The sequence below is a fragment of the Dreissena polymorpha genome, chromosome 1 (assembly GCF_020536995.1).
Source record: "Dreissena polymorpha isolate Duluth1 chromosome 1, UMN_Dpol_1.0, whole genome shotgun sequence".
In the NCBI taxonomy this organism is placed as follows: Eukaryota; Metazoa; Mollusca; class Bivalvia; order Myida; family Dreissenidae; genus Dreissena; species Dreissena polymorpha.
Window position 1 is genome coordinate 159,415,671 of NC_068355.1, and position 26,578 is coordinate 159,442,248.

The 26,578-nt window shown below is 37.0% G+C and overlaps 1 protein-coding gene across 1 annotated transcript in view; it reads right to left on the reverse strand.

Moving 5' to 3' along the window:
- Positions 1–3,547: 3,547 nt before the first annotated feature.
- LOC127861644 (uncharacterized) overlaps positions 3,548–26,578 on the reverse strand; it is a 27,783-nt gene continuing 4,752 nt past the window's right edge. Inside the window, exons 6-10 of the mRNA XM_052400357.1 lie at positions 25,315–26,553; positions 24,869–25,103; positions 24,038–24,489; positions 18,222–18,289; positions 3,548–4,438 (exon numbers count right to left, since the gene is read on the reverse strand). Coding sequence (XP_052256317.1) covers positions 26,271–26,553 — 283 coding nt within the window. The 3' untranslated portion in view covers positions 3,548–4,438; positions 18,222–18,289; positions 24,038–24,489; positions 24,869–25,103; positions 25,315–26,270. The remainder of the gene's footprint in view (positions 4,439–18,221; positions 18,290–24,037; positions 24,490–24,868; positions 25,104–25,314; positions 26,554–26,578) is intronic.

Below are 26,578 nucleotides of genomic sequence, written 5' to 3' on the forward strand. Positions count from 1 at the left end.
CACTGACAAATACCAAAATGACCGAGAGTCACAAACAGAACCCAATCAAGCCTCAGTCAACTTATTATTGAACCATATGAAGTAGAACTAGTTCTAAAGGGATAGCCTCTAGGATAAGCTTCTGGTACTGATGGACTAAATAATCGATTGCCCCGTGAATTGTCCTTAGAATTGTCTGGTCCTCTGAGTACGCTCTTTAACTATTCCCTTCGCACGGGATCCTTCCCGTCAATCTGGAAAGACGCAAATGTTTGTCCAATTGTTAAATCCGGCGACCAGAGTCTTGCAAATAACTACCGTCCAATATCATTACTAAATACAATTGGAAAAGCCTTCGAAAAAGTAGTTTTCAAGCAAACGTTCAATTACTTGCATGACTACAATATCATAACGCCGTAACAATCGGTTTTTTATGTCCCCCACTATAGTAGTGGGGGACATATTGTTTTTGCCCTGTCTGTTGGTTGGTTGGTCTGTTGGTTGGTCTGTTGGTTTGCGCCAACTTTAACATTTTGCAATAACTTTTGCTATATTGAAGATAGCAACTTCATATTTGGCATGCATGCGTATCTCATAGAGCTTCACATTTTGAGTGGTAAAAGGTCATGGTCAAGGTCATTCTTCAAGGTCAAAGGTCAAATATGTGTCAAAATCGCTCATTTTATTGAACACTTTTTCAATATTCAAGATAGCAACTTGATATTTGGCATGCATATGTATCTCATTGAGCTGCACATTTTGAGTGGTGAAAGGTCAAGGTCAAGGTCATCCTTCAAGGTCAGCGGTCAAAAATATGTGGCCAAAATCGCTCATTTTATGAATACTTTTGCAATATTGAAGATAGCAATTTGATATTTGGCATGCATGTGTATCTCATAGAGTTGCACATTTTGAGTGGTGAAAGGTCAAGGTCAAGGTCATCCTTTAAGGTCAAATATATGGGTCAAAATTGCTCATGTAATGTCACTTCTGCAATATTGAAGCTAGCAATTTTATATTTGACATGCATGAGTATCTCATGGAGCTGCACATTTTGAGTGGTGAATGGTCAAGGTCAAGGTCATCCTTCAAGGTCAAACGTCATATACGGGGACATAGTGTTTCAGAAACACATCTTGTTCTACCTGGCGATTCCACAACAAACGAATTTACGTATCTTTATAATATGTTTGCCAAAGCTGTTGATTCGGGGAAAGAGGTCAGAGTAGTATTTTGCGACATATCAAAAGCTTTTGATAGAGTGTGGCATGACGGCCTAATTTTTAAATTAAACGTAATTGGAATATCTAACATTATGCTAACTTGGTTTAAATCGTATCTTTCCAAACGTAGACAACGAGTTGTCCTGCCAGGTTTCTGTTCTCAGTGGAATGTCGTACCTGCCGGTGTTCCCTAGGGCTCTTTGCTAGGTCCATTGTTATTCCTTATCTACATCAATGCCATTGTTAATGGCATTTGTGCAAACATTAGATTAATTGCAGATGATACCTCACTTTCAATCATTGTCGAAAATCCAACTAATGCGGCAAACACTGTGAACGATGATCTTCAAAAAATATCCGTCTGGGCGTCTAAATGGCTAGTAAATTTCAATCCGAACAAAACAGAATCTTTGCTTATATCTAGAAGCACACACGACCATGCTCACACTACACTCATTATGAATAACACTCCGATTAAAGAGGTTTCTTCTCACAAACATTTAGGTGTATTTCTGACAGAAAATTTAAATTGGTCAACCCATATTAATTATATAAAAGAAAAGTGTTGGAAACGAATAAACGTAATGAGAAAACTTAAATTTAAACTTGATAGACAATCCCATGAAACTATTTACATCTCGTTTATTCGTCCAATTCTCGAATACGGTGACATACTATTCGACAATTGCACACAGGCCGAAAAATATTAGCTCGAAATAATTTAACACGAAGCAGCAAGAATTGCTACTGGCACAACAAAACTAGTATCTATTGAAATACTTCAATCAGAAATCGGTTGGGAATCTTTAGAATCTAGGCGAAATAAACACAAACTCATTATATTTTACAAAATCCTGATTACCTTGCTGACCATGTCCCGTGTACAGTAAGTCAGTCTGTCCCGTACTTTTTAAGAAATAGTAGTGACATTCAAAACGTCAACTTCCGAACATCATTCTATAAGAACACATTTTTACCCTCAACCATCGCCCGTTTCAATTCCTTGCCAAGTCATATTCAAAATACCCCATTCATTGCCGCATTTAAAAATATGTTAAATACCAACACTGAACATTCCATTAGTCCAAAACAGTTTTACCATGGGCCGCGCAATTTTTAAATTTTACATACACGTCTTCGCAACATTTGTAGTTCTCTTGCTGCCCATCTTGTTAGCAAAAACGTGATTAACTTGCCTAACTGCATTTCTTGTGACGAAATTGAAGACTGCAGCCACTTTTTTCTTTCATTGTGCTAAGGTCAGTGAAGAACGAGCTCAGCTTATAAATAGTTTATCGCAGATATGCTCTCCATCATTATATGTTTCTGTTTGGCGATCCTTCGCTTTCTGTCGATGAAAATTGTATCATATATCATATTTAACCATGTTCAGCGCTTCATAAAATCAACCAAGAGATTCTAGCCGCCATCCATTTTCTTCTCTCTGCCACTCCTCTTCTTCATAAATTTCTACATGACCTCTTACTACCTAGAAATCAATACTATTGTTCTGTTTATGTGTCCTTTTTCCCCCTCACTTTCTATTTCTTTTCCCCTGTTCAATTGCTTATATTTCCTTTCATCAATGTTAGTGGACTTGTATATACGTTGCATTCTGTATTATGTTTTTTGGACTTGTAAGTTGCATTTTTGCATTTTGTATTGTCAATTTACTACGACGTCATGGCATAATATCATGCGTAAATATATTATTTATCGGGAGAGTGCTCCAATAAGGTTCGCCTTTCAGCCCAATCCTATGTCAATGTCATGTAACTTGTGAATATGTTACTATGTCGTAATAAATAAGTTTAAACCAAGTGTTAAAAGATTAGTTGTCTGAATGAAAATGTAAAAGGCTATCAAAAATATTTTTTTTGTATCAAGAACAATACTTTTGCATTCAATAAAAGTCCCCTATCTCGCATGAAGCAGTAATATTTGTGTATATCAGCCACTTTCTGTCAATCGTAAACTATTTCAAGAATAATGTATTTCAAGTTTTTAAACTCTGACTTTGTACAATAATGAACGCGGCTGTACTTGTTAACTTCTTGTTATTGTTATTGGTCGTGTTAATTCAGATATGGTAATTGTATGTGTGTGTGTGTGTGTGTGTGTGCGTGCGTGCGTGCGTTATAGTGTGTGCATATGGAAAAATGTAATAAACAATTACTTTATATTCTTCAATACTTTCTGTAGATAAATATTTGTTCCTTGAGATCATTTCAATATTGAGAAATAAGAGAAATTAATAATATAAGAGAAGTAATGTAATAGACATGCTTTGTATAACAGTTCTATTACACTGTTACAGTACTCTTATTTCCGTCAAAGTCTACATGTTTGCATTTTAATGCAGAAATGCATTATACATACCATAGTTGTTTGCAGGTCTCATTGAAAATAAGATTGCCATTGTTAAACTGTTTGCATAACTTTGTATCAATGTGTTGTCTTAATGAGTTACCTTCAGAAAATAAAAAGATTATTATTGTTATTACATTAAAAAAAACATTTACAATATGATATGACTATGAAAAGAAATAAGCAACAAAGTATAAAAGTTAATGGCCAGTTAACATGCCGATGACGTAGTCCAACTGTAGATGATAAAGTCGCACGGTAGATGTGGCGGTGGAGTAATATTGAGTGTCACGACCTTTACTGATGTCCAGCCGTCAATGACCAGAACCGCAACTGAGCACTGGTCGTAGCGTTCTGCGAAGTAGCAAACATCGAGCTGTATCAAGCCCGAAAGAAGAGTGCAGATAACCCGAGCTGTATCAGGCCCGGAAGTAGACTGTAGATACCCGAGCTGTATGAAGCCCGGAAGTAGACTGTAGATACCCGAGCTGTATGAAGCCCGGAAGTAAACTGTAGATACCCGAGCTGTATGAAGCCCGAAAGTAGACTGTAGATACCCGAGCTGTATGAAGCCCGGAAGTAGTGTTCTGTCAAACACCGAGCAGACTATGCCCGGAAGTAGAACGTTGTCAAACGCCGAGCAGACTATGCCCGGAAGTAGAACGTACTGATGACGTATTACGTAACCGGCCATATACCGGTGCGAACGGTTTTCCGTAGTGCCGCCTTATAACGAGGTGTCGTAGGTACTGTCAACGAGTATGACGCCCTGTAGACTTGCGGCATGCTCATGTAGCACTGGCGTAACGCTAGCGGTGCGTTGACGACCTGACGTCTATCATGCCGTACGACTCACCACATTGAAACGGCTAAAATATATGACATTAGTAAATACTTTGCCATTAACGACTGTCTTGCAGTCATGCCATATAAATATATATGGTACAATGTCATACAATGTATCACAAACTTGTTTACTTCCATAAATGCACAAGTTTCTTATAAAGTATTGCTACTCGTTAGAATGCATATATTGAATGCACTTTGTGCACCAAAAGGTTGTACATATAATACAATTCACCAACTATCATCTACTTGTTAAATATGATACTTCACAGTTAGGTGTAATATTGAATTAAATCAAACTCTAATGGTTTGTTAAATCAATTGATACATAAAGGGTCTACACAAAATAAATTATATAAAGCCTCAACAAAGTCATTATTATACATGCCTCGCGTACCTAGGAATATGTACACAAGCAAACAACTACACAGGTAATGCAAGTTTCCACTGTTGACAAATATTTAAAAATTGAAACACGACTTCGGCGTTTACTTGTAAAAATGCAAACAACAATTTACTTTATTCCTATAAGCATAAATTGCAATATTTAAATAAAACAACAATTTATTTCACCTTATCAAAACCGAGTATCAAAAATGTAATGGAAAATAATATAACTTACCCAAATGCCGTATTTTGCGGACACTTTTGTCATAGAGTAAATTAACAAATCCTTATGTCTTTACAATATCTCATCATACGAAATCAATATCTATCTATTTTAATATTAACCTGAATTCTTTTCAAACAGTTACTACAGTTCAGCTAACAACCTAACCAGTTTTATCACTAAACCTATTACACGCATGATTGGTTCGCGGCGTTGGTCAAGTGGAAAGCGCAAGTAACCGCGCATTTGCCACTTGACCGCCAGAACATAAACACCTTATATATCTTTGATATATTGTTCTGCGTCATTATTACAGGTTAGTGATAAATCAATTTATAAACTTTAAACTTTGTATTGTTATAATCTCTGTTCTAATTAAATGCAACGTAAGGTATTGATTGTATTTATTGTATTTATTGTATTTATTGTATTTATTGTATTTATTGTATGTATTGTATGTATTGTATTGACTGTATTTATTGTATTCATTGGATTACAATATTGCCATGTTTTTACAAATGCTGTTACTGTTATTGTTGTATAATAATGGTGATTAATGTAGGCATTTGCCACTTGACCGCCAGAACATAAACACCTTATATATCTTTGATATATTGTTCTGCGTCATTATTACAGCCCTTCACACGAACCCTTTACACAAATTTGCCGAGAGCTACGTCGACAATGGCACCCAACGTTCGGGAGTGAAGGCCGCTGTTACACACAGACGACGACATCTTGTCGCCATTTACACAGCTTTGTAAACAAACCAGTTCACACATATGCCAGCTGGACGGAATCCTCGGGATACCCTAGCTTCATCGTATAACTACGTCATCACAGACAGACGCGTCTGATTGGATATTATATCCACACATGCACGGGAAACCGTGTTGTTGATAAACATTGTCACGTGTACACATCGTTAACCAGGGCCCAAACTGAACTTTCCACTCGCGAGTGTATTAAACTTTTTCATCAAAAGGATCCTTCGCAGCATCGTTGATCGCCGTTGGATGTGACAGTGACTTTGATGTGCTTCCAACTTAGCTGGAAGTGTGAACACTAACTGTTTCCGGTCGTGAGTTTTAACATTGTTTTATTGTTTTGTTTTATCATGTGTTAAGATATGTGGACGGATAATTGGATGAACTGGTAAGAATTTTGTTTATTTCATTTGCACTCAGCTTTAAAATAACTCCATTTTTGATTAAATTGTATTGGATTTAATTAAAAAAAATTAGTATATTAGCAAACAAAATTCTCACTAGCTCTATAAATGAAATATACATTTTAGTTTTATCAGGTATTGAATGTAATTACTTATATAAATTGCAAAACTCTGTTCAAACTGTGAAATTTAAATAGCTGGATATATAGATATAGAGAGAGAGATAAGTGTATTAGTCATTTTAAGTGTTATATATTTTTATTATATATAAATCTAGTATAATCACAACTAATAAAGTCGTGTTGCACGATAATAACCACTCATAAACTAATTATTAACCCCTGTCAAACTTCTAGTTCTTATTGGTCCGTGTTTTTATGTCTATTGATCACTGAATATTGAACACAACTATGCTCAAGAAATCCTTGCAAGGTTACGCGCGATTTTAATCGGAAAGCGTTCGCAAGTAAATTGAAATACTGAGCAGTATTTCAAAAGTAAACAATCGGTGCGTGCGACATTTTAACAAAATGTAAACGTGCGATACCAATCGTCGTTCGTTCCGAGTATAGAGCGGATTATCGAGTGCGCTGCACACATGCATTTATTGATGGGTAGTTGTTATAGCATAGTCGGTGAAGTTTAGAATTAGAAGTATAGCGGTAATTAGTTAAATTCTAGTAGTAAGGAGGATTAGTCCTCGGGAAAGTGAAAGTCGATTAGTTTTGTCTCAAATTTGTCTTTTTAAAGAGGTTGAGTAGGCGAGATAATTATAGTTGTTTAATATCGGGACTGGTTAAAAGAACATCAATGGGTATTATAGGAGTAGGTCGCATGGAGTGATTGTGCATTTGAACGTCTTGCGGCAGTTGTTTCCCTTGACTCAATTGATTAATTGTGGTTATGCCCCTTACATATTATCCTATATAAATATTGTGTATTTAATTGAGCACAGAATTAAAATAAAGTGTTATATTGAAAGTGTTTGTTCATTGTGTGATTATTTATTTGCTTGTATATTATAATCATTTAATTATATTTGTTTTACCATTATAAATATAACAAATATTTGCTTTTTATACATATTTTGTATTGAGAATGGCACAGGCTATAAGTAAAAGAGAGTTACGCTGCATCAGGAGAGAGCGTATACGGGAAGAAATTTTGAAAGAGGAGCAAGAATTAAAGGAAAGGAGAATAAAAGAGAGGATTGAGAGAGAATTACGGAGTGAATTATCAGATGAACAGGACAGCATAGTTTCAAATATGAACACGATCGATGATTATTTACAAGAAGAGTCAATCAATGGCGTTGAACATATGTTAATGAATGAAAAGTCAACAGATTGTTTTGAAACACAATTAAATGGTAACACGCCAGATTCTCTACGTTACTTGGATGAGCACATGAGAAAACTTGATGTAACATTGCGTGAATTGAAGTACGAAGACCGTAAACGTGAAGATAAAACTTATGTCTCAAGTGCAGACCACATTCACACAAGAATTAGGGACAATTCTTCAATTGTGGCGGATAGAAATTCAGGAATAGAAGAACGTCTTAGCAACAGAGTAGTCGACACAAGATTGAGTAGAAATGAGACAGGGAGTGCACATAAATATGAATTAAAAGAGGATATAAGGAGAGTACATGATGCATATGCAGAAATAAGAAGCCAATCTGAGAAGTATGAAATAAAGAATTGTCAGTTGATGAAAAGTCGAGAAGATGAGGAAAGGAGCCACAGAATGATGCTTGAACAGAGGCTTGTTTTAGAAAATGAATTTGAACGAAAACGTCAGGCTGAGAAAGAGTTACTACGAAACATAGAACAGCTTGAGTTACAGGAAAGGGCATTGCTTCAGCAGCGGAGTAGAAATGAACTACTGGATAGAGAAATAGCTGTAAGAAGAATGAAAGATGATGATATGAATAGAAGATTAGAGGTGTTGAAACAGAAAGAACGCGTTCTTAAAGATAAAGTACAACAGAAGAATGATAATTATATGATAAGGGAAGTGACAACAAATGATCAAATTAAGTTGAGTACAAGAATTCCAACATTGCCGAGCTTTGATGGCAAGAACTTTGAAGAGTGGAAGCTTGAAACTGTTTGTATGATGAGGACGGGACTGTATGCGGATTACGCAGTGTCACAAGCTATAAGGAACTCATTGTAAGGTGATACTCGTAGGATACTATTAACAATCAAACCATCTGAGTCAGCAGAGGAGCTTATCGCTAAAATGACTGAGAATTTTGGAGAAGTAAAGTCTGGTGAAAGAATAGTACAAGATTTTTACTCGGCAAAACAAAATGAAACAGAATCATGTTCTGCATGGGGAATAAGACTAGAAGCTCTTTTTCAACAGGCAGTTAACAAAGGGGAAATAGAAGAACGTAAGAGAGATAATAAGTTAAAGGAAATATTTTGGAGAGGATTGAACTCTGAACAACTGAAATCAGCAACGAGAGTTTCATACGAATCGAATGATAGTTTTGAAAAGTTAAAAAGAAAAACGAGACTAGAAGAGGAAAAAAATAATCCAGTAAATGCAACAGGAAACACACTTGTTATTCAGCAATCAACGGATGATAGATTGAAAGTTCTGGATGAGATGCTAGAAAGGCTTAAAACCATTGAAGCTGAAATGAGTAATATGAAGAAGCGTAATCTGGAAGGGAAGAGAGAATATGAATCATACGAAGCGACAAAGTCGAGTGACCAGGATAGGAGACAGAATAGACACACCAATAGAGGGCGTTATTATAGAGGAGGCTATAGAAGAGGTGCATATCCAAATAGAGAACAGAATCGATATAATAACCCAGAAAATGAATCAACAGCAGAAAACAAACAGAGTCATTTAAACGAGAAAGCGCTTTCACGGCAGGGCACGATGGAAGCGAAGCAGAAGTAAAAAGCCCTACGAGAGTAGCAAGTTACCTTAGAAAAAGGCTGATAGGCGCTTCAAACGAAGGAGTAGTAATCATTGAAGGCAAAGAGACGAAAGCTTTAATTGATACGGGATCAATGGTCACTACTTTGTCTGAAAGCTACTACAATACAATGGATCCAAAACCAGAACTTCTACCATTGACCGATTTTAAAATCCAGTTGACGGGAGCCAATGGAACGGCAATTATATACACAGGCTATATAGAAGTAGCTGTGAAATTACCGTGTTCATCGCGGCAGTCTCAAATGCTAGTTTTAATAGTAAAGGACACTGAATTTAATTCTAAAGTGCCAGCCATTGTTGGAACAAATCTGTTGCGAGAGTACAGGCAAGAATTTGAAATGCAGAGTGAGGAGTTTCCTAAGTCATGGAAAATAGCGTTTGATGCCATGCTATCACCAATAGTAGGTCAGGTAAAGGCTACGAAGACCGTCATTCTTCATCCATTGGAGACTAAGACCATCACTGGTTTTGTAAGGAAGTCAGATTTGATTGAAGCAGCTGTTACAGAAACCGGTGACCTGCCTACAGCTTTCAGCGTTTGTCCGAGAGTAGTAAGCCTAAAGAATCCAGGGAAAACAGCAAGAGTACCTGTGAGAGTTTGTAATTTATCGGCCAAGACAATCAGGATCGAAAGTAAAAGTGTTCTTTGTAACCTTGAAGAGGTGAATGTATTACGGTCCGTTCCGCTTTGCGAGAAAAGTGACGCTGAAAATGAAGAGGTGAACGTTTACAACATTCAAAACAACGAACCACATCGTGACTTCGGGGTTGATATTGAGGATTCAGAGTTAACAGAGGAGCAGAAAAGTAAAGTGTTTAACCTATTCAAGAAATGGGAAACAATTTTTCCAAAGTCGAAAATTGACATAGGACATACAGCCGAAGTTAAACATAAAATTGAGTTGACAGATGAAACTCCATTCAAGGAACCATACCGACGGGTACCACCTCATCTGTTCAACGAAGTAAAGGAACATCTTCAGGAAATGATCGAAATCGGCGCCATCAAAGAATCGAAAAGCCCCTGGTCTTCGAATATTGTTGTTGTGAGAAAGAAGGACGGATCCCTAAGATGCTGCATAGACTTTAGAAAATTAAACTCTAGAACTAAGAAAGATGCATATGCTATTCCAAAAGTTGAGGATACTCAACACATGCTTGCTGGCTCGAAATATTTTTCAAAGATTGATTTAAAATCTGGATATTGGCAAATTGAATTGGAAGACGATGATAAGGAGAAAACAGCGTTCCAAGTTCCAGGAGTTGGTTTCTTTCCATGTACCAGGATGCCTTTTGGACTCTGTAATGCCCCGGCAACGTTTCAGAGATTAATGGAACGTTGCATGGGTGATCTGAACCTGAAAGATTGCTTAATCTACCTAGACGATATCGTTGTTTTTTCTTCGGATATAGACTCCCATCTAGATCGACTTGATTCCGTGTTTTCTCGTCTTGCACAATACAATCTTAAAGTTAACCCTAAAAAGTGTGAATTTTTCAAGACCAAAACAACTTATCTGGGTCATGTGGTGTCAGCAGAAGGAATCCAGGCTGATCCACAAAAGGTTGAAGCCGTCCAAAACTGGCCTGTCCCTAAAAGTTTAAAAGATGTCAGAAAATTTCTAGGCTTTGCTGGCTACTACCGGCGGTTTATCAAAGGATTTTCAAATGTTGCCAGACCACTGAACGATTTGTTGCTGGGAACTTCAACTAAGAAGACAGTAAAGAAAACTCCCAAACCCAAGTTCAGATGGGAAGCCAGCCAACAAAACGCGTTTGATGCTTTGAAACAGAAACTGTCAAATCCACCAATCCTTGCGTATGCTGACTACACCTTGCCATTTATGTTGAACACTGACGCCAGTGGTACAGGACTCGGAGCTGTGCTGTATCAGAAGCAAGACGGAAAGGACCGAGTAGTGGCTTACGCCAGCAGAAGCCTTATCAAGGCCGAGCGGAATTATCCGGCTCACAAGCTCGAGTTCCTCGCTGTCAAGTGGGCCGTGTGTGAAAAATTCCACGACTACTTGTACGGCGGGAAATTCGAGGTTGTTACGGATAATAACCCTCTCACCTATGTGACGACATCAGCGAAGCTCGATGCAACGGGACAACGATGGATCGCGGCTCTGGCAGCTTACGACTTCAGCATTCGTTATCGGAAGGGGAAGAACAACAACGATGCGGATGGACTAAGTCGCATTTCACCATCGGTCATGGACGCCATATGTACATCTGCCGAGGTCAACATTCCGATTTACCAAACCTTGGTTTCGCCAGGAAATGAGCCACCTTTGAATGATCGAACTGAAGATATACCGGAAGATCTTCTTCAATCATATAGTCTTTCTAACAAGGACTGGATCAAGGCTCAATCGGATGATCCACAGCTGAAAGAACTTGTCTGTCACATTCTCAGTGGCAATAGACCTTCTTCGAAGGATAGTTGCAAACATTATGCTAGAGAGTGGGACAAATTGGTTGTACAAAACGGTGTTCTATATCGCAGGGCGAAGGTCAATGATGTTCACCGAACACAGATTGTTGTGCCCGAACATCTCAGGGACGATATGTTTAGATGTCTCCATGATGACCTCGGACACCAGGGTAGGGATCGTACCACTAGCCTGATGAAGGAGCGATTTTACTGGCCTGGTTTAGATGCGTTTGTTGCCGAAAAGGTGAAACAATGTGGTCGCTGCACTCGTAGAAAACGCCACCCAGAGCGCGCTGAACTTCAGCCTATTGAGTCGACAGCAGCGTTAGAGATCGTGTGCATTGATTATTTGTCGTTAGAGCGTTCAAAAGGCGGTTTTGAAAACGTGCTGGTCATTACTGATCATTTTAGCCGGTATGCACAGGCGTATCCGACACGCAATCAGACGGCTAAAACAACAGCTAAAGTGTTGTTTGATCAGTTTATTGTTCACTATGGTTTTCCTGCTAGGTTGCATTCTGACCAAGGCGCCAATTTTACATCTGCTCTAATCAATGAATTGTGTCAGATTTCAGGTATGGACACAAGCAGAACCACACCCTATCATCCAATGGGCAACGGCGAAACAGAGAGGTTCAACCAGACTCTACTAGGCATGTTAGGTACCTTGGAAGAGCATCAAAAGGCTGATTGGAAGTCATATATTCCAACATTGGTGCATGCCTATAATTCAACTCATCACAAAAGTACGGGGTTTTCTCCGCACTTTTTGATGTTTGGCAGGCATCCACGTTTGGCTATAGATGCATTTCTAGGGCTTCCTACAGAGGACATTGCCGACAAACAACATACGGAGTATGTTGCAAAGCTCCGAAAACGACTCAGCGAGTCTTATGATAGGGCGCGCCAGAATGCTAGGTCATCGGGGCTGTTGAACAAGAAGCACTACGACAAATCAGCTAGATCTACTCGACTTCAACCTGGCGACATTGTCCTCGTACGTAATGTTGCTCTCCGAGGAAAGCAGAAGTTGGCCGATCGTTGGGAACACCAGCCATACGTGATTGTAGCGCAGCCCAACCCAGACACACCTGTTTATGAGGTTAAACGGGAAGGAGCAAGATTTACGAAGACTAAGAGGCTACACCGGAATCTGTTACTCCCGTTTATGACAGTAACCGATGGGTTGTTAGAGCCATCAAAACCGTGTCATAAAGAACAACTGGCGCCATCAACATTAGAAGCGTCCGGATTAGACACTGATGTTGAGGAAGAGACGGTTGTCAGATCACAGCGGAAACGGAAGAAACCGCTGTGGATTACGACAGGCGACTTTGTGGCATAACTTTTTACTGTGATTTTTAATGTGATTTTAAACATTATTGGGATTTATGCACTTGCCATTATTGTTCTTATGACTGTTGTTATTTATGGATGCCAGTCAATCGTTTTATTACACGCTCTCAGCTGCGAATTACTCTATTTTTATATATAAGTTGTGTAATTATTACTTTAGAGCTGTATTCATCAAATTCATGTATAATGATTTTTAAATTGTACAGAGATATTCACAGTATTTACGCATATATAGTCAAACAAATATATGGGTGCTGCATGAGTAGGTGGTGATTGTTACTACTATTGTTCAGACTGTATTGGTAGCAATAATGCATGCCTTTGTAGTCGTTAGATTAGTCAAATAGTATACTTCTGATAGATGTTGCAGTTAAACTGTTATGCAGTCCGCAATGTCCAATGTTCGTGAGCGTTCGTGATATCTAGGATATTACCGCGAAACATATTTTCTTAACCGTGCATTCCGTAGCCGTATTGATGCACACAACGTTATGTTATTATTCATGTATGATTATTATTAAAAATAAATAAATAATATTTTAGCGTTGAAGTATTGAGGTATATGCGTTGCGTTTAAGTATAAGTCAGGAGACTTATTTTATGGGCAGGGGAAGTATGTCATAGAGTAAATTAACAAATCCTTATGTCTTTACAATATCTCATCATACGAAATCAATATCTATCTATTTTGATATTAACCTGAATTCTTTTCAAACAGTTACTACAGTTCAGCTAACAACCTAACCAGTTTTATCACTAAACCTATTACACGCATGATTGGTTCGCGGCGTTGGTCAAGTGGAAAGCGCAAGTAACCGCGCATTTGCCACTTGACCGCCAGAACATAAACACCTTATATATCTTTGATATATTGTTCTGCGTCATTATTACAGGTTAGTGATAAATCAATTTATAAACTTTAAACTTTGTAGTGTTATAATCTCTGTTCTAATTAAATGCAACGTAAGGTATTGATTGTATTGATTGTATTGATTGTATTGATTGTATTTATTGTATTTATTGTATTTATTGTATGTATTGTATGTATTGTATTGACTGTATTTATTGTATTCATTGGATTACAATATTGCCATGTTTTTACAAATGCTATTACTGTTATTGTTGTATAATAATGGTGATTAATGTAGGCATTTGCCACTTGACCGCCAGAACATAAACACCTTATATATCTTTGATATATTGTTCTGCGTCATTATTACAGCCCTTCACACGAACCCTTTACACAAATTTGCCGAGAGCTACGTCGACAATGTCACACCCCCGTTGGGTGCCATTGTCGACGTAGCTCTCGGCAAATTTGTGTAAAGGGTTCGTGTGAAGGGCTGTAAAAATGACGCAGAACAATATATCAAAGATATATAAGGTGTTTATGTTCTGGCGGTCAAGTGGCAAATGCCTACATTAATCACCATTATTATACAACAATAACAGTAATAGCATTTGTAAAAACATGGCAATATTGTAATCCAATGAATACAATAAATACAGTCAATACAATACATACAATACATACAATAAATACAATAAATACAATAAATACAATAAATACAATCAATACAATCAATACCTTACGTTGCATTTAATTAGAACACATATTATAACAATACAAAGTTTAAAGTTTATAAATTGATTTATCACTAACGTGTAATAATGACGCAGAACAATATATCAAAGATATATAAGGTGTTTATGTTCTGGCGGTCAAGTGGCAAATGCGCGGTTACTTGCGCTTTCCACTTGACCAACGCCGCGAACCAATCATGCGTGTAATAGGTTTAGTGATAAAACTGGTTAGGTTGTTAGCTGAACTGTAGTAACTGTTTGAAAAGAATTCAGGTTAATATTAAAATAGATAGATATTGATTTCGTATGATGAGATATTGTAAAGACATAAGGATTTGTTAATTTACTCTATGACACTTTAATAATTACTTCCCAGCTAGTGCTCTAGTCGCAATGCTGTAACTGTCCGTGTATGTCAAATAGTCTGCCGATTTATATGTGTAACCGCCCAGCAGCGTTTACCGAAAAATCGAGAAACATGCTCTCCATGAACTCGAACTGAACAACTTTTCTTCAACTGTCTTGATTAATTGTATAAACTTTCAGCTAACAATATAGGTAATAGTACCAAAAGCAATATGCAGTTAAATATAATATACAAAATTTCAGTGGTGGGAAAAAAATTAACTCTCTAATAAATATATATATATTATCGGCTCTAAGTTTAAATCCTTTAATACAGAAATAAGCTAGACGTATCAATACATATTTTCTGGTCTCATTTAATAATAAATGTAAACATAATCACCATCAAAACCCTGCTTGTTTGTCACATTGCTTTTATAATTTATTGTCCTCAAAAATCAAAAGATTCAATTCCAACAATAAAAATCAAACAGCTTTTAAAAGGAATATAACATGTTCAATTAAAAATGTTTCCGTAACGTAAGCAAAGAATGTAATTCCTACAATACTCAATATCCTGAAAAAAAAATGCTCAAAACTCTATTTTACCAAATAACATCTGGCATTTGTACCTATTGCATTTTTACCTCTGGCATTTTTACCTCTGGCATTTTAACCTATGGCATTATTACCTCTGGCATTTTTACCTACGTTTTCTGTTAAAACATACCCTGCTTCTCTAAGTGGGTAAGTACAAGTAACCGGGTGGTAACTTGCACAAAATGACCGAGTCGCGCGACATTATAAAAGCTAACCATCGACGACCTTGGCAATTTCGACAATGGCAGCGACTGACACTTTATTTGACTTAATTTGCAGGGCAATACGTTTTCCGACTTCGGACGACGAACTTAAAGACGCCCAGAACTTGTTTTTTTTATATTCATTCATGGGTATGCCGTGTGTGATCCGATGGATCAATGTCGCCCATGTTAAAATCATTTCTCCGAGAACAGGAAGCGATAAAAGTACAAACAAAAACCAAAACACGTTCGAACTAGTATCTTACCTTTAAATAATAAACCTTTAAAATTCATAAATAATCCATTTAACTCAATAATTGACGATTTTGCATTTAGGGTCTTTAATTATTATTTAAGCATAGTTAAATAAAGACCCTTATGCCATCCTATCACTATATTCAAATGAGTTTATAAACTCGATAAACTTTCTTCTTCGTCACACGCTACGTCCTGTACTTAGAGGATAATACACGGCTGAGCCGGGCCGGGCAGTGATAACGGCCCGAGGGCCGTTTGCGACCTGGGGCCGATTATCACTGCCCGGCCCGGCTCAGCCGTGTATTAACGTCAATAATATATATCTTACTTTTATACTAAATTATAGATGGGCACAGGTTTTTTGAGTCATAAAATCATACTACTTTGGTCCTTCACTAAAATTTATGAAGAACCAGCTTTCCGTACTTATATTTTCATTGAATTGATAACGCAATTTATGACGTATCTCATGTGGCGTAATTTAAATGACAGTTAAATATTTTTTAAGCGTTGGACGATTAGTGTGTGTGTTTACGATGGATTATTGTAATATTATGAATGTGAATAATAGTGTTGGAATATAAAAACTGGAATGAAACTGGTGAGACTGCATTTTCGATTTCGTTAAAATGTCGAATAACGCCATGTTTTGTTGAATAATTGATTGATTAAATTTAAGAAAAGTGTTAGTGATTTGTTCTTTAACTGTTCGAAGGAAATCGATGTTGAATTAAAAGGGTAATTTCTTTGATGAATAAGTCGTTCCTTTGTCAGTCGATCAAAGAATGTCTATCCACACAGAATTGCCTGCTTACATCCAGTGCTTTAAAATGGAAAAGGTGGATGGCGATCAAGAAATGTGTCCAAAATTTAAACTCGTCATGGAAGCAAATTAAACTTTACGATAATAAACATGATTATTACACAACTTCGGTGAGTAGAACAATAACCTAGATGTTTTACTTTTTTATGGCTAAGACTGGATGTGGACGCCATTTGTTCCAGTTGAACGTCACGCGCACACATTCTGAGGGCCGAATATAAATAATCGGCTCTAGGGCCGAATATTTATAATGACCCCGCAATTGTGATAATGGCATGAACAACTGTACAAATTTGTTACTATATATAGTAAGGTATGTATTATTCTACATTTCTGCGGTTCAAATGAACCATTGTAAATTCTTTGAAGGATTCATACGCGACGCCAGGCGAATGAAGTGCGGTTCTATATTTTAATTATTGTTACGCGGGAAAATATAGTGTGTTTTTCGTACAAAGTAAATTTATAAAGAAAATTCATTATTTCAAAGTCGCATGGTATTTGATAAGATGATTTCAAATGCCAGTACCTGGCAATTCGCATTCCCTTCTCCAAACTTTAAACAAACACGTATACAATTTAATTGAATAACTTTTTTGATGTTCCTGGTGAGTGTTGAATTTTGTTTTATCTTAAATAAATTAAGGCGTGTTTAATGTACGCAAGCCACTTTTATTTTTTACGTTACTTTTCGCGTACTGTTTGAATTTTTGAATGTATAATATTGTTGATTATTGATAACATATGCGCGCATTTATACTCGGAACAATCGTATGTTTGTGGAAAAAATGCATATAAGTTCCATCGCATACCACTACGCAAACGTTTATTTTCATTTGTAATTATCTCTTTATTAATTAAATACACTTGTCTCACAAATTGTTACGGTGTTTCAAAACGCCGATAGAATACAAAGCTGTTGGCGAGAAATAATGTTAAGAAATAAGACTAAATAAAGGCTCGTCATTTCGAATGTTGTTCATGAATGTTGTTTTGTTTAATCCACCGTAAGAATTTACGTTCGTTTAAAGATTTTCGTACAATTAATGTAGTTATTAATGATGTCATCAAACATGACCAAATGTTCATGAAGTTCCTTTTCCCGCCGACGTTTTTACAAATATAAATGCACATACTTTTTAGTCATTGTGACATCTTAAATTATTCTTTGTTTTTTTGCTTGTCTTGTTTATGAGCGTTCAATATACCGTAAAATAGTATCGCACCATCGACAAAAAATGATTTGAGCCATACTTTAAGCTATGCTGAAATTGATGTGAACCATACCTTGCTGGAATAAATATATACCGAAAAAGTTGATGATTTTTATTGTAATGTTCATTTACTAATAGTTTAATTACAGTCGCATCCCGGTAACTCAAACTCGCGGGGACCGACAAGTTCGAACCACTCGAAATTCGTACCAAAGGATTTCTAAATATTGTTTTTACTTACATTAGTCTGCAATGGATTCCCATATCCAGTGGAAGAGTATTCATACGGTCGAAACTCCGTAGTGCTTTCTGCATGTAAATTAATAAGAACCCGATGTTTTCTTAATATTTGTATTAATAAAAATTATAGTTACGAATACAACTATAAAAAAGCATTATATTTCCGTATAAGATCAGCTCGTTTTACGAAGCAAATTTGCGGGAACATGTAACAAACAGCATTTAAATTTTTTAATTGGATCCAGTTTACTGGCAACCATGACTTTAAAAGTGGAGACCTTTAATAGTATCAACCAATTCAAAAATAAACACATCTGGACGGCCATATCAAGTATTAGTATTCCCCATCTGACAACCTTTTTGTCCGGGGTTATAAGGACAATATTTTTAAATGACATCTTGATATATAGTCAATCATATATTCTGTGGTGAAACATCATTTGCATGAAGAAAAAGTTTTAATTTACACTTTTTGTCTTATTCAACTCATTTTACTGCATACAAATAAGATCCTCGGCATCTGAGTCCAGCTGTGAAACAATTTGTATCCCTTTAGTCAGGTAAATATACACTTTGACCCAAACAATTGCCTCATCAAAAGGTATTTTCACTGATCCTGGTAGGGTAGCACGTACTGTATGACATATCAAAAGTTTACCGGAATCAGACCTCCGGAAAATTGTTGTTTTTTAATATGAACGCAAAGATGGCCACCCAAACCTATTCATGATCATAACTATGTAACTATTCACTCACTTGTTATGTTTTTGGTGTCTATACCCATGTATCGGGGATCCATGAATACTGTTAGAGCATCATACATAGTGAAAGTTTATTATGATACACATAATTCCAACATAGTCTCAAAAAATTGCCACCGCCACAATGAGAAGGATCGCAAGTCCATAACGTTTGACTCAAAGGTTATGATTTTATGTTAAACGTCATAGTTTGGGAGATAAAGAACACTTTGATTGAATTGTTGATATCACTTAGCAGTTGGTCTATCATAAAATCCAATTTATGACATTCGGCTGTCAATTATCACGTGATACACTATCTGTATCCTCGCCAATTAACGTTGTGGGCCAATGGACGGGATCATTCCACTGTTGCTTTAACAATATCAAAGTCATCATCCCTTGGTAACACAAGGGCATAACATCCCCTTTTAGTCAGAGCTGTGCTGATCAGAGCAATTATGCCTGCCTTGTTGTTTTGTTACGATAACTTTTTTTATCGTTTTTGCATGATCATTTTTCTCTTTGTTGAACCTCATACTCGGGTTCACGTTTTTGTCCTCGTTTCTGGTGTGGGATATCTTGCATAGAGGACCGTTTTCGTAACCATTTAACACCACTGTTGGTTGTTCGCTAAATCTGCATAAGACTCGGCTATTGCGTTGCTTGTGTCGCACTTTTTCTATGGTAAACGATGAAGCAAATATTCTCTTAGATTTTAAAACAAAGGTAGACTTTCCTATGATGTATCTTATGATCTTGTTCCCAACCTCCTGAAATGAACATTCACATCTGATTCAGCCACTATCAATGTTTTTCAAAGAGGATCAGCTGTGTAGAGTGAGAAGGTTGTAATCTTTGTCTGCATTTTCTCAAGATCAGAAGCATTTTTTATGTGCACCTCAGTTGAGTTTTTGTGAACTTGTTGTATATGCCAGTTCTGTACAATTCTGCATCGCACTGTTGTACTTGGATGTTACAGGTGTAGAAAGTATCCAACGGTTTTGCATATCCTCGATTATCCCACTGCCGCAATATAGACAAATTGTGTTCTTAAGAGACCTCATTTATATGTTTGCTCAATGGCAAGATCACTGCTTAGCCCATCCCAGCATTGATTGCTCCTACGAACAACGTGACAACCATTACCGAACTTTTGATAAACTTCTGGGTGCGTTTCATATACGGGATAAGTTGGCTTAAGATAGTTATAAGCAGATCGCAGGTAATTGAAGTAACCAGCTGCAGCAAAGACGGATAGACATTTGGAAACTGCCTGTAAATGCATCATCCAACATCCAGTACGACCTGCCTTAATCAACATCCTTGCCATGCTTACCATAAGGTGATAATTCAGAAATAATTGGCTTGTCTTTGTGGTTTTGGCAAGTTCATGTTTTTTTTTTCTCTGTAGGCGTCTCGAGTTTGATCTAAATGTCAGCACATGAAGCATCTGCGTCGTCTTGCTCCTAAGAATAGAAGAGTACAACTCCTCTGCCTGATCAAGCAGTATCTGAATCTCGGGATCTTCCTGATATCAGCTGGCTGTGTAGGCGCTTGTCGACACGAAAATGGCCCCGCAAAGCCGTCTGGACAGCTTTCCCTGTCATAATATGCACAATGGTGTTTTCCCCATAGATAGTCTGAAGTATGTGCTAAGAATTGTTCCTTCAATGATGAATCCTAAGGCCCCCAGCAAATTCATGAGTATATAAAAACACCCCAACATCAGATCAATACTTTACTGGAAACTATTTTGTAGCATATCAAAGATGATTTCGGAAGCTTTCAAATACAAAAGGTTTGTCAAAAGTTAAAATGATGGGAAGGTTGGGCTTCATGGCAAGGTTACAAACAGAGTCTAATGTTGACATAATGCACAACTTATTCCCAGAGTGCAAATGATTATAGGCAAAATTTGACTAATGACCTCACAGGGTGCTGGCTTTATGGATGCGGAATATGCATAAATACGCACCAGTTCATGCCAATTTGGTGTTGCCTGCCTGAAGCTGAAGGAGACTTTTCACAAAATATCGACCCTCTTGTCATAAATCAGAAATCGCATCAGGTCCATGAAAAGTACATTTGCCGTCAATAGTGATAGTATTGTGATCAACACTATCGGCGGCACGGAGAACATCTTCAATCAATCTGTTTCACTGCCCAATATATCAGTTTCCTCAAAATCCGCTGCATTCGACAATTACATTCGAACGATGTAGATGATTGATTTGAACAGCAAGTCCCACTTGTACTGGTGCAATGACAGCTTGTTAACGAACTGCTTCAAAAAAGCATGACCAACTGCCGCAACATTGCGCCGTATGTCTTTTCGATAGAATAACCATATAACATCTGAACGGGAATCACATGCCTCTTAAACAAATTGGTCGGTACGTAACTAGCTTAAATGCCCTGTGTCCATTTTAACCTTACAACCACATAGTATGCAGCCTTTATGACGTTCAAAAACCTTCACTTGTGGTACTCTTTTGTATAGAACTACAACTTTGCTTTTCAGCATAACTGTTAATGTTTTTATCATATGTGTACTGTTGACGTCATTTGTATGTACTTTAGTGCCATCCTCAATTATAAGATCATCCTTTGGATTCACACTAGCTTCATTCTTTCCCTTCACTCCCTTCTGCTCAATAGCACTCCAGTTATTCTTGGAAATCTCAATCTCCTGCTTCCATATTGGACACAACTCTTGTCTGGGCGTACTTTTACTCATTAGTTAATAATTTATGACAAAAAGAGACAATAGTTACTTGGTTAATGCTCTGATTTTGAAATGCTGCAATTAACACAGAAAGGGCTTAATATAATGGCATTGTTGACGCAACCCTCAAACCAAACAAAGTATTAGGCAGTGTTGAGCAAACGCAGGTGTGATATGTTTGTATAATGGTGGTCTGTTTTTATATGTTGTTGTTCATGACGCTTGAGTTTCAAAAAAACGAAATACAAAGATATTCAAGGGATAAATATTTAAACAAAACATGAAAATCTATTTATTAAAAATTGCGAAAAAATTGACACGTTTGAGTCAATAGATATGCACTTACCGGCATTGTATAAGCGGTCATTTTGACGACATGTTTGATTTCTTTGTAACGTAATATACTAACATAATCTTCAGGTTTAAACTTATTTATTACGACGCGATTTTGAAAAAAAAAACACTTTTCGGTGGTCCGATTTTGGTAAACTTTTGATGTGTTATAAAGGACATTTTACTATACCAGCATTAGTTAAAATACATTTTGTAGCAATTGTTTGGGGGTTGATTATAAAAATAAAATTAAAGAAAGAAAAAAGTAATCATAAACTCGGCTCAAACCACTGACTCTCGATTGGTCATTGTCGGCTCGGGTACTATTTACATACATGTACCCCGGAAACGGTAAATACACTCAAACGTACCCTGCCGATATTAGACTGTTACCGAGTTTGTAGTCCCGTCCAAAATGCGATGTCGTAAAACGCGCTACCGATTACCGTATTTACGAAACAAACTTATTTATAAAAAACTGCATCAACATGCTTTTTTAGTATGAGTTTCGATAATAAAGAGGCCATTTAACAGAAATTTGACATAAAAATGAACATAATTGATTCATAACAAAATAACCGACAACGACCTATTTAGCGTAAAAATTTCCAGGTACGTTTTAGTATATATATACCGTACCCGGGTACATGTAAGTATATTTTAGTGTACCCGGGGTACATGTAAGTAGTACCCGAGCCGACAATTACCAATCGAGCATCACTGACCGCTGGAGTAAAAGTAAATCGCTTAGACCATTCGGCCATCTGCGCTCATGCAATTAGTGATTTATTTACTTCTTTATATAAGCAATCCTCGTAATGTCACAAAATACAACAATAACAACAGAACTATCCAAATCATTTTATCGTTTCTCGTTGCAACGCTTTATAATTGCCAAGGTTTTAAATCGTCAACAGTTGCATATAATGCATATTTAAGAGCATGGTGAATGATTAGTATTACTGTTTCCCCACAAACATAAATACAACGAAAATTTACCAAAGCGTAAAAATGTCTCTTTAAATAACTCATTGGGATGTGATGTAACACTTAGAACGAGTACTTATACGAGCTAAGGGATATTTTAAGATCAAATAAAACGTTCATGAACAAAACATATCACAATTTCATAGAAATGGCCAAAAAAATATACGCAACTAGATTTTAATACATTTGCGAATATTTGTATTTTCTCAAGTAGAAATCTCCTGCATTCACATATACATATACACTATCGACGTTAAATTTGTTGTTTTGAACTTCATTTAAGTAAACAATATTATTTACACTTCTCATGCTTCGTTCATATTCGTGTGTTGGTTTAAGTTTAAGACAATAAATTATCGACCATAAAATTGTTTTTGGTCGCTTTAAGGAGTTCAAAGAAAGCATACGTGTTATGATCGCAAAACTTGAAAACACAACTATTTTAATTATTAGTACTTTCAGAGGGGGTAATCATGTGATAGTCGATTTGGCGACGTCAATTCCGAAAAAGGTATTTTTCGCCATTTTATACCCTTTATTACTGTTGTTTTATTTTGTCATGAAGCTCACTTTCCAGCCAGATTAAATTTTCGCCTCGCTTTGAGAAAACTCGACTTAATACATTTGCTCAAAGATTATCCTATGTACACACTTTTCGTCTAGATTTGATTTTCGTTTAGAAGAGACTCCATTTAAACGAAAAATATCTATAAAAGCGGAAAGTGCGGACTGCACAGGATTATCTGGTGAAGACAATTCACGCACTTGCATTAAGCCCGGTTTGCAAAACAGCAGATTAGTAAAAAATAACGGAATATTACTTATGGCTAATAGTTTATCATTAAGCCCCTAACGGTGTAGACATAAAACACTTTGCTGTCATAAACAAACCAATATCGTTAACCTATCTTGATTTCAACACTCTTTTATATTTATTTTTATTTATTGCGTAGATTATATGAAAAATATGTGCCTATTATATGAAAGATATGTGCCTAACAACTTAAGTTGCATATTTCTGGGGAATACCTCTATCGATGGGCAGCAGCTAGCTTCTCTCATTGACCAACTGGAACTTTCGACAAATCGTCACCCACTACCTGAAGTTTGTTGAGAACATTGCTGATCGTTGACCTTTCGCTGTTTAACTTCTTCACGCACATTTGGACAAGGCGAACAACAGGAGCAGGAAGTCCACCGCTGTCCTGGTCCAAACCCAACATGGCCTTGGGATTTAGGTCTCGAACAAAATCACGAATTCTGTAAGACCTTTTAGAATCGAACGCCAGTCGATCGTACATCAGTTCATACATCAACAGTCCGAACCCATAAACATCCCCAGATGTAATGTACAATTCATCGTTAAATACATCATGCGGCAGGTACACGAAGTTGCCCGCCTTTGCTTCACCATCAATGGGGAACGATGCCTTTTGTGGCACACATGCCCCTGTCAGCTTTACGTCTCCTTTCTCCGTGACCTTTTGAACATAATTAATTCGTTATTAAAAAGAAATTCGACAAAAAGCTATAAATAAAAAGTGATCAAATGAGCTAGTTAAACAATGAAAGAGATCGTTTCTTTATGATTTATAGGAATAAAGAAAATCCAAAAGTGTGATAAAGAAAGTCCATAAGTGTTATAAAGAAAAAAAGTTTGTTAACATCTGCTTGTTTTTTTTATTCATTTAAAGTGTTTAAAAGGGGAAAATAATCCATTACAGTAATAATGATTAACGCTGAGGTTTACGTTTTTGAACCGTCAATACAAATATTTGGGGTTTAAAGCGTTTGAAAGGTTAAAGCAAAAAAACGTGTTCTATTACCACTAAATGTCTGATATAAATTTTATAAGATTACTGTTATCGTATGTTGTGAAATCTCCATGTGTACAAGCCCCTTAGAATGTAGATTGAAAAGTCCGCTTGCTGTTTCGAGCAAAACCTTGTGAAAATAATTGTCCGGTGTGTCATTATTGCTCAAAAACTTCGACAGTGACACCAGTCTTTGATCAAATATATACGAAGGAATTATTGCATCGGTATGGTGTATTCCCAAGAACTCGGCCATATGGGAGTCTGTACTCAAGAGGGATCTGTAATTGGAAAGAAAATTTGTCATAATAAACGTGCTCAAAATATATGTACAAAAAAACATTATATTAGACATAAGGAATGAAATTATTCCTTTAAAGTTATTTTCATTTAGATGATTGCCATTATGAGCTTTATCCCATTTACTACACCAAGAAAGCCCATAATCATATATGTTCGTGATTTGTTGTAAAACTATCATATTATTTGTACCTCAGTTTAGCGACTTCGCGATGGTTGCAACCTATACCGGACGCTGTCGTGTACAATTGTTTAGTTATCGGCGTTTCCGTCCCGTCTCTCTGAAACATCCCAGCTTGAACATAGGTCCAGAGACCATGGGGGGTATCTGCTGCGATCAGCCCTTTGTTGCCCGGCTCATCTTCCTTTAAGATGCAGCTTACGCGGAATGCTTTATGCAGGCTCCCACCGAGTTGACCAGTAATGACGCGGATTTCACTAAGTTTGAAATGATTTACAAAAACATTACCTTCCCCGTAATGTTTAAGTTCAGTTTTCAGCTGTTCGATTTCTTCTAGCATTTTCTCATACATATTCGCATCTCGCTTGTGATCCACTGCGAGCTCTTCAAGTTTATCTAAAAGCTCAACGTATGCATTTATGATTGTAGGTATCTTGTCTTCCAGAAGATCAATCATGTCGCAGGGCCTTTGCATTAGAACTTCTAGCAAAATGTCTAATGGACCATTACCGTCGTGTTTTTTATTTTTTAATAACTTTGACAACAACTTTTCTGATCGCCTTGCCACCCATTGCACCGGATCTTTGTCAAATCTCATGGCCTCCTTTCTCCTATCAAACGCGAAGAACGGTTTTATTCTATGTCATAATTTCACAGGCAGTTTGTCAGGTATTTCAATCACGCTTGGCTTCAAATTGAAACATTTCAGTGGCATTGGCCGGTTTTCGCTATCCGAGGAACCGGTTGACTGTTTGGTAGTATTCAGCGAATTCTCCGATGACGTAATCTCAGCTTGTAAAACACTAAGTTTTGACACGATGCGTGCTACTATTTCCGCTTCAATCTTATCAATGGTGTTGTTTTCAAGACTCCAGTCCTCAAGTTCTGTGTAAACCCTGTCGTAAAAGGCTGTGTCAACGCGTTGTTTGATCATTAACCAGTGCCAGTGACTTGCGTGACAAATTTTTTATGGAACGTATGGTATTTCGCCGTCTTTCCACGACGATGTAAGGCGCATTTTTGTCATAGGTTGTTGCAAGTGCCTTTGAAGCTCCTGTGATATCTTCTTAGCTTGATCGACCACTTCCGCTCGCAGCTCCTTAATGACGTCATCAGCATCAGTCTGTAATTTCTCCAATCTGTGCCTGTGCCTACGTGATCGCTCTGTGTTTTCTATTTTTGACAATGCGAAACGTGTTGTTGCAGATTTCATGACATGACTTACTCGTTGAAGAATGTACTCGATCCATCTGTGTAAAAAACAAAAGTGAGCAA